The sequence below is a fragment of the Mirounga leonina genome, unplaced genomic scaffold, assembly GCF_011800145.1.
Source record: "Mirounga leonina isolate KUSES-001 unplaced genomic scaffold, KU_Mleo_1.0 Mir_173, whole genome shotgun sequence".
NCBI classification, from domain to species: Eukaryota; Metazoa; Chordata; class Mammalia; order Carnivora; family Phocidae; genus Mirounga; species Mirounga leonina.
In genome coordinates this window covers 43,749,061-43,761,936 of record NW_023270447.1, presented here as the reverse complement: position 1 = coordinate 43,761,936, position 12,876 = coordinate 43,749,061, and the positions used below count along the sequence as shown (strand labels likewise).

Genomic DNA, 12,876 nt, shown 5'->3' with positions numbered 1-12,876 from the left:
AATGATGTAATGTATGGTGATTAACATAACATAATTAAAAAAAGAAATAAATACATTTATGGTCACCTGATTTTTTAAGGTACCAAGACAATGCAATGAGACAAGAATAGTCTTTGCAACAAAGAGTGTTGCAATAGAACATTCACATGCAAAAGACAAATTTAAAGACTTTTTTTTATTTTTAAGTAACCTCTACACCCAATGTGGGGCTCGAACTCACAAACCCAAGGTCAAGAGTTGCACGCTCCACCGACTGAGCCAGCCAGGAGCCCCATAAAAGATGAATTTAGATCCTCATCTCACAGTATGCACAAAAATCAATGCAAATGGATCCTTAACCTAAAGTAAGAGCTAAACTATAAAAACTTGTAGAAGAAAACAGAGAAGGAAATCTTGACCATGAATTAAGTAGTCTTAGAGAATAACACCACAATCACGATCCACATAAGAAAAAAAAAATTGATGTATTGGACTTCATCAAAATTTAAAATCTCTGTGCTTCAAACTTCACCATTAAGAAAATGAAGAAACGGGCGCCTGGGTGGCTCAGTTGTTAAGCGTCTGCCTCGGCTCAGGTCATGGTCCCAGGGTCCTGGGATCGAGCCCCACATCGGGCTCCCTGCTCCGCGGGAAGCCTGCTTCTCCCTCTCCCACTCCCCCTGCTTGTGTTCCCTCTCTCGCTGTGTCTCTCTCTCTATCAAATAAAATAAATAAAATATTTTTAAAAAAAAGAAAATGAAGAAACAAAGCAGGTAGAAAATATCTGTAATTCATATATCTAATAAAAGATTTGTATTCTGAACATATAAAAAACTCCTACAATTCAAAAACAAGATAAATAACCCAATTTAAAAATGAGCAAAAGGGCGCCTGGGTGGCTCAGTTGGTTAAGCGACTGCCTTCGGCTCGGGTCATGATCCTGGAGTCCTGGGATCGAGTCCCGCATCGGGCTCCCTGCTCGGCAGGGAGTCTGCTTCTCCCTCTGACCCTCCCCCCTCTCATGCTCTCTGTCTCTCATTCTCTCTCTTGCAAATAAATAAATAAAAAATCTTTAAAAATAAAAATAAAAATAAAAAATAAAAAAATAAAAAATAAATAAAAATGAGCAAAAGATAGGAATAGATATTTCACCAAAGAAGATACGTGAATGGCCAATAACCACAAGAAAAACCATCACAAATCAGGAAAATGCAAATCAAAACCACAATGAAATGTCATTTCATACTCATTAGAATGCCTACAGTCAAAAAGAAAACAATTAACAAGTGTTAGCAGGATGTGGAAAAATCTGAACTCTCATACATTGCTGATGAAACGTAAAATGGTGTAGTTGCTGTGGAAGTTTGCCAATTCCTTATTCAAACACAGGGGCACCTGGGTGGCTCAGTCAGTTAAGCGTCTGCCTTCGGCTCAGGTCATGATCCCAGCGTCCTGGGATTGAGCCCCACATTGGGCTCCCTGCTCAGCGGGGAGCATGCTTCTCCCTCTGCCTCTGCCTCTCTCTCTCTCTCTCTCTCTGTCTCTCATGAATAAAAATAAAATCTTAAAAAAAGAGAGGCTGGGCCTGGCTGTAACTGCTCTATGAAGATGAGAGGAAGACATTGCTTTGCAGTTGGAGAAAGAATGTGAAGACAGGAAAAGAGGAGAGCCAAAGTGGAGTCTCAAAGAAAGTCTTGCACCCTTAGGCTCCTTACCACAATCCCTTACCTTCAGCAAAGTTTATTAAAATCATTAAATGGCTGATATGAGTGCAGTTTTCTGGTCGCAGAGGATAAATGAGAAACACCTCATGATGATGCAGAACTACAGCAGAGAGGAGCCTGGGAAAGCCAAATCGCAAAAACCAAGCAGACCTTCCCGGGAAGGCTGAGTTGGCATTAAGATCAGAGCTAAACTTAAAGTTAAGGAACAGGGATCCACAGCTGCTTCACATTACACTGCTTTTCTTTATATTTTTGGATTCATCAGTTACATATAAATTTTAACAGGTAGTACAACTGACTATATTGCTATATATTTAAATAATTATCGTGAAGCTGAACAAGTTACAATGACCAAACTTAAAAGAATACCGGTTGTTTTGGTGTGACCAGCATTTACCTTCCCCCTCTTTCTTTTGGTTAGAAACCTCTTCTTTTTAGCAAAGAACTCATTACTTGAGATTGGGTGGAGCTGACACCATCACATCTCTCCTCAAGCCAAGGAGAATGACATGTCACCCAGGAATGGCCAGCATCCCCTAACCCCTAAACACAGTAATTGGTTCAAGCAGGAACATGTGACACAAGCCAAACCAACGATGGAGCTCCTGAATCTTTTCTGCCAGAACTAAATGGTAGGATTTGAGCCTGGGTCTGTCAACTCTCATTGTAACCATTTAGTGGAAAATCTATCAAAGACACGAAGAGAAGAGGCTACTGATACCCTCGGTATCCTGAGACCTGATGTACTCAGTTACAAGCAAATTAATCTGACTGGTGTTTCTGTCAAATGCAACCAAAAAGTCTCTTCTGTAAAAAGCCACTGAAAAAGTAATAACACATCTAGACTGCTTGCCAAAGGGCTCTATGATGCAACCTAGAAGTGAAGGGAAGTTCACTCTCTGAGGAGATGGAGTTGACTAATGGAAAACAGGATGCAAGAGAAAAGCGGGTAGATCAATTTCTTCTTCTTCCAGACTCCTATCTACTGATGTGAGAAACTGTCCCTCCGTCCAAAGATAGCCTGTGTGACCAAGCCAGCATACCTGCCGAAAACAGTCTCTCTCCAGCTCTTTGTGAAGCAGTGGCCAATAAGATAAGGTATCACCTTACATTGTTTCCCCATCTCTGCCTCACTTCCCTTTTCTCTTGATGCCCCGGGATTATGCCTCCCAGTAAATCCTCAACTCTTAATCCTTGTCTCAGTCTCTGTTTTCTAGGCAACTCAGATTAAAAAGGTATCTACAAAAGAACCTACAGCAACCATTAGGCTTACTATGAAGTGAAACATAGAAAGATTTCCCTCTGAGGTCATAAGCAAAATGAGGATGCTCAGTATTAGTACGATGTTAAACAGAAATAATAATCCACATAGTAATACAAGATAACCGTCCACAGGACAAGACAAAAATGTAAATCAGCTATAAGGTTTGGAAAGGAACAAAAATTCGTAAGTTTCAGATGACACAGAAAACAAAATTCACGGATACATTTTTTTTAATAACTTTCAAGTTTCACTTTATTTTTATTTATTTATTTAAAGATTTTATTTATTTATTTGTCAGAGAGAGAGCACAAGCAGGGGGAGCGGCAAGCAGAGGAAGAAGCAGGATCCCCACTGAGCAAGGAGCCCCATGCAGGACTCGATCCCACGAGCCTGGGATCATGACCTGAGCCAAAGGCAGATGCTTAACAGACTGAGCCACCCGGGCGTCCACCACAGATACATTTTTAGAATTGACATGTTTAGCAAGGTATAGCTGGACACAAAATGGTTATATACTTAGAAATAAATCTAACAAAGGATATGCATGAATCTTACAGAGAAAATTATAAAATTTTGTTGTATGATATAAAGAAGACCTAAGTAAATGAAGAGATACACCACGACCAAGGTTTGAAAACTCAATATTATAAGGACATCATTTCTCTGCAAAACTGATATACAGATTCAATGTAATCCCAATCAAATTTGAATAGGACTTGGGGATTTTTTGTTTTTTAATAGATTCTAAAATATACAAGGAAATTCAAAGGGCTAAGAGAAGTCAAGAAACTCTTAAATGGTGGGGGGAGTTATTCTACCAAATTCCAAGACTTATTATAATTAAAATTGTTTATAATTGGTGAAAATATGTATAACCAAACCAATGGAACAAAAGAGAGGACCCAGACAAAGACCCACAAATAAGGACACACAATCTATTATAGAGGTGGCAGGGCAGGTCAATGGGGAAAGGATAATCTATTTGGAAAAAAATTAAAATTTCACACCATACACATATCAAGTCAAGTGGAATATAAACCTAAATATAAAGGAGGTAACTAGAAGGTTTATGATAATATAGATGAATATCTTAATGACCACAGGGCAGGAAAATATTCCTTAAACAGGACCTCAAAAGTAGAAAAGAGAGAGAGAGAGAAACTGATAAAAGTGTATTCAAACTGAGAACTTAGGGGCGCCTGGGTTCAGTTGGTTTAGCATCTGCCTTTGGCTCAGCTCAGGTCATGATCCCAGAGTCCTGGGATGGAGCCTCCCGTATGGGGCTCCCTGTTCAGCAGGGAGCCTGCTTCTTCTTCTCCCTCTGCCATTCCCCCTGCTGGTGCTCTCTGGCTCTATCTCCCTATCAAATAAATAAATAATCTTAAAAAAGAAAAAAAAAAAAACTGAGAACTTAGTTGGGGTGCCTGGGTGGCTTAGTCAGTTGAGCATTCAACTCTTGATTTCCGCTCAGGTCATGATCTTAGGGTCATGAGATGGAGCCCCGAGTAGGGCTCCGTTCTCAGCACGGATCCTGCTTGAGATTCTCTCTCTCCCTCTCCCTCTGCCCCTCCCTGCGCTCGCTCACTCTCTCTAAATAAATCTTAAAAAAAAAAAAAAAGAAAAAAACAGCTGAGGACTTAGTTTTCAAAAGACTCCATAAAAAGAATTTTTAAAAAACCACAGGGTGAGAAAAGATATTTGCAACACATAATATCATTCAATGGATTAATACACTGAATATATATAAAGTACTCACACAAATCAATAAGAAAAAGAATAATACAAAGGAAAAAAGGGGGGAGAATGCAAAAGATTTAAATAGGCAATTTACAAAAGAGTATATTCAAATAGTCAATACACATACAAAACAGAGCTCAATCTCAATAGTAATCAAGTAAATAGAAATGAGAACTTTTACAGTAAGATAGCATAATGCATACATCCATCAGATTGGCAAAAATGACAAAGTTGACAATACCAAGTGGTGCCAACTGGGTACAGCAACACTACTGTGGAAGTGTATGTTTCTTCAGCTATCTTAGAAAACAGTTTGGTATTACCTAATAAACTCCATGATAAATAAAACTGCTATGAGGAGCAATAAAGAATACCTAAGGACCAGCAATCCCATACCTGAGTATACCCTAGAGAAATTCATGCACATGCATACCAGAATATATGTATAGGAATGTTCATAGGAACATTGTTTCTAATAGCCAAAAACTGGAAACAATCCAAATGCCCATCTACTGTAGAATGGAAAATCATGGTATATTTATTCAGTGAAATAATATAAAGAAAAAAGAATGAACTCCAACTACTTGGAACATTATGAATGAATCTCACAGATGTAATTTTGAATAAAACAAGCAAGACAAAAAATACAACATACAACATACAATAAGATTATATTCAAATGAATTCAAAAACAGAAAAAATGCTTTTACTCAGAAATGCACTCATAGGTGGAAAGAATAAAGAAAAGCAAGGATGGGGCGCCTGGGTGGCTCAGTCGGTTAAGCGTCTGCCTTCAGCTCAGGTCATGATCCCAAGGTCCTGGGATGGAGCCCCGCATCAGGCTCCCTGCTCAGCGGGAAGCCTGCTTCTCCCTCTCCCGCTCCCCCTTGCTTGTGTTCCCTCTCTCGCTATCTCTCTGTCAAATAAATAAATAAAATCTTAAAAAAAAAAAAAAAAAGAAAGGAAATGGGGGCGCCTAGGTGGCTCAGTCAGCTAAGCATCTGCTTGTCCCTCTCCCTCTGCCTCTGCTTGTCCCTCTCCCTCTGCCTTGCTCCTCCCCTGGTTTGTGCTCTCTCTGTCTCTCTCTCAAATAAATAAATAAAATCTTAAAAAAGCAAAGCAAGGAGGGGCGCCTGGGTGGCTCAGTCCTTAAGCGTCTGCCTTCGGCTCAGGTCATGATCCCAGGATCCTGGGATCGAGCCCTCCATCGGGCTCCATGCCCAGCGGGAAGCCTGTTTCTCCCTCTCCCACTCCCCCTGCTTGTGTTCCCTCTCTCGCTGTCTCTCTCTATGTCAAATAAATAAATAAAATCTTAAAAAAAAAAAAAGAAAAGCAAGGAGGAGCGCCTGGGTGGCTCAGTCGGTTAAGCGTCTGCCTTCAGCTCAGGTCATGATCCCAGGGTCCTGGGATCGAGCCCCGCATCGGGCTCCCTGCCCAGCGAGAAGCCTGATTCTCCCTCTCCCACTCCCCCTGCTTGTGTTCCCTCTCTCGCTGTATCTCCCTCTGTCAAATAAATAAACAAAATCTTAAAAAAAAAAAAAAGAAAAGAAAAGGAAATGGTTTTTCCAAAAGTAAGGATAGTGGATTGGAGTGCTCTGCAGAAAAGGGTAAGATTTAGAAAAGAAGAGAAAGGATATATCAAAAAGGAAAAAAAAAAAACAAATGGAACAGTTACAGAGTTGGAAATGAGCAGAGCATTTGTGAGGGTACAAGGAAAACATTAGACTGATTGGTCCAAAATGTAAGCTAGAGAACAAGTCAACAAGAAAAGGACCAGATTATAGATGACTTTAAAATCAAGCAAGAGTTTGGGTTTAACACTGTAGGAAGCTACTATAATATTCTTGAACAAAAGAATGCCATGATAAAAGCTGTATTTTAGGGAGACTTCATTTGCAACACGTTTTAATTACAGGAGGTAAGAGACTAGATCAGCTCTGGCCCCACTGAGGTCATCTAGAAGTGAGATAATAAAAGATGCTCCAATGTGGCAGGATGGCATTCATTCAAACAATTCTTACATGTCCAGTTGCCACAAGATTCTGTGCCCGACACGAGAGATAAAAAGACACAGACCAGTCGTCAAAGAGCTCTGAAAAGCAGTATAAAGTAGAGGGAAAATGGGGGTATGGGGGATGAGGGCAAGAAAAATTAAAAAGACAAAACCCAGAAAACAGTAGCTCATGAAATCAGTGATGAAGAAAAAAGTCAAAGGCTCCTAGTCCTCAGGCGTTCCATAATTCAAGTACACATAAAGTACCACGGGAAGCACAGCCATATGGGCCAGAGACTGATGAGAACAACCAGAAAGTGGTTGTGACTGCACCACATACATGTGAGAAATGTGACTAGAAAAAAGGAATGACTGGTTGGCAGCTAGAAATGCCAGAAGATTCAATGGTTCTTTGTTTTATGATGAGAAAGGCATAATAAATCTTATGGTTTAAAGGAAAGATCCATAAAAAGAAACAGAGTGAAGATGCTAGAAAGGAAAAGAAAAATTATGAGATCAAGGTTCTGGGGGAGGTGGAAAGGTAATAGGGTCCAAAGGACAAAAAAAAATAGGTAAACTTTAGGGAAGGGATACCTTACAGGCTCAGGAGAAAGATGGTTAAATGACCCTATAGGAACAGTAGCATGCTGAGGTTGTAATGGACTCACGTTAGGTGATCCAGAACTTTTCAGTAAAAGATGGGGTAGGGAAACAAAGATGTTAATAAGAGAAATGATTTAGAGTAAACCTCATTTCAAATGAAAAGACATTCATTAATAAAAGATCAACTCTGCAACTCTGCACTGTTCTGCTCTCCCTCTCAGGGGCAAGAAACAGGTTAGACATTCAGCATTAAGAGTTAGTGAAATGAGGGGCGCCTGGGTGGCTCAGTCGTTAAGCGTCTGCCTTTGGCTCAGGTCATGGTCCCGGGGTCCCAGGATCGAGCCCCGCATTGGACTCCCTGCTCCGCGGGAAGCCTGCTTCTCCCTCTCCCACTCCCCGCTTGTGTTCCCTCTCTCGCTGTGTCTCTCTCTGTCACATAAAAAAAAAAAAAAAATTTTTTTAAAAGAGTTAGGGAAATGAGTACAACAAAAGGCCAAAGTGATGAAAAAGGCAGCACGGAAATAGTTGATACTATGTGGAAAGAATTTATTTGCTAATGAATTGAAGAAAGTAGACTGAAAGATTGGGCCTATACAGACAGAGTTATGAACAGATTCAAAACTTAAAAAAAAGAAAAAGAGGTTATAAATAAGCGTATGTCCAGGAAATCCTACTCATGTTAAGATTTTCCTCAAAAATAAAAATCTGATGAAAACCTTTCATTAAATTCTGCTTCTTAGGCAACAAAATGGTACCAAATTAACAAAGGAAAGATTAAGTAGGTAAGGGTTACTTGGGGATGCTAACGGCAGCACTGTTAGGAAATCTGGAACTACCCCAGAAAATATTTTGCAGAAAGAAATACAGCCAAATAAAAAAAGTGTAAGATCTGAAATCAGAGACCTAGGGTTTGAGTCCCAATTTAAGCAAATAATTTCATGGTATGTAGGCCTCAGTTCCTCATCTGGATTATGGGAATAATAATCATTGTATAATGATATACATTAATATAATAATGTATGGCAGCAACTAACATTTGTTGAATGCTTATTATGTTTCAGGCACAGTTTAAGTGTTTTACATGTATTAACTTATTTAATCTTCATGATGACCCACAGACACTTTTATCCCCATTTTACTGAAGAGAAAACCAAGACAGGGAGATTAGATCAACTGCCCAGAATTATATAGCTATTATGTGGTATAGCTGAATTCCAGCCCATGCAATGTGACCTGGTATCTATATCCTTTACAATGTTCTTCTGCCTCTCTAGGTAATAAAGATGAGAATGTAGTAAAAAATGCTTTAAGTGTATCCAAATGTTCATCATTACTGCTGAATATCAAGTAACAGGACAAAATCTAAACAAAATCATTAATCTACAATCAACACTCCACAAATTCTACATATTATATGCTAGGGTGTGACTAAAAAGGGGGTAATTAACAACGTATACGCTTGTCCTCCAAAAGTAGGGGGAACAAACAAGAGGCAATAACTGATATGAACAAAATATACATGCTGCTTTTCCATGATGAGCTGAGGTAAGTAGTACAATCAGTGATAAAAAATAAAGAGCTTTGGGGCACCTGGGTGGCACAGTGGGTTAAGCTTTGGACTCTTGGTTTTGGCTCAGATCCCTGATCTCAGGGTCATGAGATGGCGGCCAGCACAGGACTCCAGCTCAGCCCAGTGTCTGCTTAAGAGTCCCTCTCCCCCAACCCCTCCCCACAAAAATAAATAAATAATCTTTTTTAAAATTTAAAAAATAAAAGAGCTTGAGAAATCACAAAATCATGCCCTCAAAAAATAACAGCACTAAATGCAAAGGGTTAGGAAATGACAGAGCCAGAAAAGAAATCAGTAGAATTCTTTTTAAAGTAAAGGTCTCAGGGGCGCCTGGGTGGCTCAGTCGTTAAGCGTCTGCCTTCGGCTCAGGTCATGATCCTAGGATCCTGGGATCGAGCCCCGTATCGGGCTCCCTGTTCAGCGGGAGGCCTGCTTCTCCCTCTCCCACTCCCCCTGCTTGTGTTCCCTCTCTCGCTGTGTCTCTCTGTCAAATAAATAAATAAATAAAATCTTTAAAAATAAAAAAAATAAATAAAGGTTTCAGAACAATCATAAAGCTTTAAAAGAAAAAAATAAGGTTTCAAACAGCAACAGGCTATTCACAGAGCAACAAATTTCATATATGCGTATCATAAAAAGACCACTTCCAAGAAAAGGTCCTACACCACATTATAAATATTGTAATAATAAAAAATAATTGATGCTGGACACTTATGTAGAAAGCACTGTTCTAAGCACTTTACTGGAACCGATTTTTTAATTCTTATAACAACCCTATAAGGTAGGTTCTGCTATTATCCCCAGTTTATAGATAGGGAAAATGAGGCAGAAGTGAGGTGAAGTAACTTGCCCAAGTTTATTCAATGAGGTCCAGTGCTAGGATGTCAACCCCAAGCAGTTTATCTTGAGAGTATGTGCTATACTTCCTCTAGTAGGAAACTAAGAAGCAGAACAAAAATTTATTCAGAAGTATTATTCGGCCAGAGTACCTGGGTGGCTCAGTCGGTTGAGCGTCTGCCTTCAGCTCAGGTCATGATCTCAGGGTCCTGGGATCAAGCCCCACGTTGGGCTCCCTGCCCAGTGGGAAGTCTGCTTCTCCCTCGCCCTCTGGCCCTCCCTCCACCTTACCAGCCTCACTCCCTCCCCTGCTTGTGCTCTCTCTCTCCCCCCAAATAAATAAATAAAATCTTTAAAAAAGTATTATTTGGCCATACTTGGTAACAAGAATGAAAGTACCTTTCAATCACAGTAATTCATCATCTATAACAGTTCTGTCCTTGGTCTTCCCTCCAAATTAATCCGCACATTCCTCCCGTACTATCTCATCTTCTCCTCTGGTTTCAATTACAATCTCCTTATTGATGATTCCCATATCTATTGACCTCCAGCCCAATCTCTCTTCTGCATCTTAAACCTCACCAACAACCTAATAAATATTTCTCTTTCAGTGCTCAACAAGCATCTCAAACTCAGCATGTCCAAAACTGAATCATCATCTCCTTCCCACCTCAATTCCCTTCTTCCTCCTGTACGCCCTTACCTCAGTGACTGCCTCCATCATCCACCTGATTGCCCAAGTCAGAAACGTGGAAGTCATCCCAGACTCCTCAGTCTTCCTCACCTTCCATACCCAATCAATCACCAGTCACCTCCTCTAAGTATTTCTCCAATCAATGAATCTTTCATTTCCACTGCTTTACTTAATCTGACAACTTTACAAGGCTTATTATTTTGAATTTTGTGTTATTTTGTGAAACTTTCTTTTTTTTCTTGTATTTTGTTCTGTCTAATCCTAGCACAAACTCCATGAATGAAGAACAGGTATCATATATATTTCATATCTAACTCCCTAATGTGCAATTTCCTGATCAACACGTGTTCTCAGTGAAACTTGGTTCTATTAAAAAGAAATTAATACTAAGCATGTATGTCAAGTAATACATTTTTTCAATGGCATTGCCTTCAGAAACAAGACCCAGTTATTTTGCAAAAAAAAGTAAAAAAGAAAAAAGTAATAATTTCCTATTTACCACAACTCCTTAGGATATACCAATTATTAATTGTTCAATGATAGCTACTAAAGGCCATGCACTATGCTAAACACTTCACACAAATTGTGCCACTTAATGTTCACAATGTTATCAACGGGGTACTGGTACTCTACCCATTTTCCAGATGCCAAAACTGTAACTTAAGAGAGCTTACACAATTTGATCAAGGTGCCAAGTTAGAAAAATAACAGTCAGGATTTGAATCCATAGCATCATCTGACACCAGAGCACATGTTCTTAAGCACTTGCTGTTTGCCTTTTTTTTTTTTTAATATTTTATTTTTAAATAATCTCTACACCCGACACCGAGCAAACCCACAACCCGGAAATCAAGAGTCCCATCCTCCACCGACCAAGCCAGCCAGGCACCCCTTGCTATTTTGCCTCTTAAGGATAAAATTAAATGTTTTAAAGCTCAAAAGAAAAGAATAATTAAGCACAAAGCTTAAATCAAAAAGATGTTAGTTTTAAATGAAAAACGTGCCAAAACAGTGTAACGCTATGGAAGTTCAGGTAATTAAGAAAGAACCTGTTTGGTCGGTCCAAAAATCGTTAAGAAAGATCAGCAAACGAAAAAGATCCAGAACCACAGAAATAAAATTTTCAAAAAAGTAATGCATTCGAATGCTTCTTTTCTTGGGACATCATAATAAAACCAACACAGTCTAGTGTCTTACACATTAGTAGATTTCCCAATGAAATTCTACAAATGTTAGAATCCCCCGCCGTAATTCAATTTTTGGTTCTGGCAACCTACCCACCCCAGGCAGGTAAAAGGTTCGGAAATCTCAACCGTGATTGCTTGCTTACTTCCAGACTCCCAAAATATGAGTCAAAGGGCCAGTGTAAAAAGAACACTGCCTATCATCCATCTTCGTCTGGTGCCATTAGAAACACAGGCGCACATTTAAATTCGCATGCTACTAAGATCAAGCACCAGCCTACAATTCGTCCAAGATTCGGCAGCTGCACACCCAAGGTGCGGACCACAAGCTCTCAACTTTTCATTCTGACTATACGTTTTAGACTCTGGGTGCGAGAGCACACTTGGAATCGGTCCCTGGATGCAAAGAGCATTCCTGTCAGATTTCTCGGGAACGGTGGGAGGCGTGAAGAAGGGACGGCCTCCCACCGGCCAGGAGCCCGCCGCGCGCCGAACCTTTTGTTGGGGAGCAGAAGAGGGCGGACCCCGCACCCTCCTGGGGGCAAACGGGGGTGGGCGGGGAGAGTGAGGGAGCGAGACGCCGCGGCGGCCCCCGGCCAGCCCGGGGGTGGGGACACAAAGAATTTGGGGAGAGCCGATCGGCCGGACGACGAGCTACCCCCCCCGCCCCGCAATAAGCCGCCGCGAAACTCCAGGCCCGGGCCGCCGAGAAGCGGGCGGAGGCGGGCGCTCGGGCGGGCGGGGCTCCCTGCGCCCCCCCACCCCCACCCGGGGCGAGGATCGGCCGCCGGCGCGGGCTGAGGGCCGGGGCTGGAGGGCGGCGCGAGGCCTCGGCGGCACCCGCCACAGCCGCGAGCCCCCTCCGCCCAGCCGCGGACCAGGCCGCCAGATCCCCGCGCCCGCGTCGCCACACCCACCCGCCTCCCAGGCCGGGCTCGGGAGGGCTACCGGCTCTTTCCCCCGCTGCGGCGGCGCGCCCCGCGCCCGAGATTTACCTGCTGATCTTCTGGGCAAAGGCGCGGCGCTCGGCCATGGCTGCTAAGGCGGCGGCGGCGGCGGCGGTCTGGGCGCGGACGGGCGGGCGCGTGCCTCCGCGCTCGCGCTCCCTCCCTCGCGGCCTCCGCCAGTCCCAGCTCCGGACCGGGGAGGCTGGGGCTGGCGGCCGGAGCCGGGAACGAGCCCTGCCGTAATGCTCCTGAGAGGCGCGCAGTGAGAAACCGCTCCTCCCCCAGCGCGTCAATCCCCGCGGGAGCCCGGGCTTCGGAACGCAGCTGCGGCCGGTTGGAGCCCC

At 42.2% G+C, this 12,876-nt stretch overlaps 1 protein-coding gene across 9 annotated transcripts in view; it reads right to left on the bottom strand.

The window, feature by feature from the left end:
• DOCK7 (dedicator of cytokinesis 7) overlaps positions 1 to 12,668 on the bottom strand; it is a 219,485-nt gene extending 206,817 nt beyond the window's left edge. For 7 of the 9 annotated variants that reach the window (XM_035018399.1, XM_035018390.1, XM_035018391.1 and 4 more), the window contains exon 1: positions 12,581 to 12,664. In XM_035018399.1, coding sequence (XP_034874290.1) covers positions 12,581 to 12,618 — 38 coding nt within the window. In that variant the 5' untranslated portion in view covers positions 12,619 to 12,664. Of the gene's footprint in view, positions 1 to 12,580 lie in introns of all 9 variants that reach the window. The other 2 variants (XM_035018396.1, XM_035018397.1) reach the window with 2 other exon arrangements.
• Positions 12,669 to 12,876: the final 208 nt, after the last annotated feature.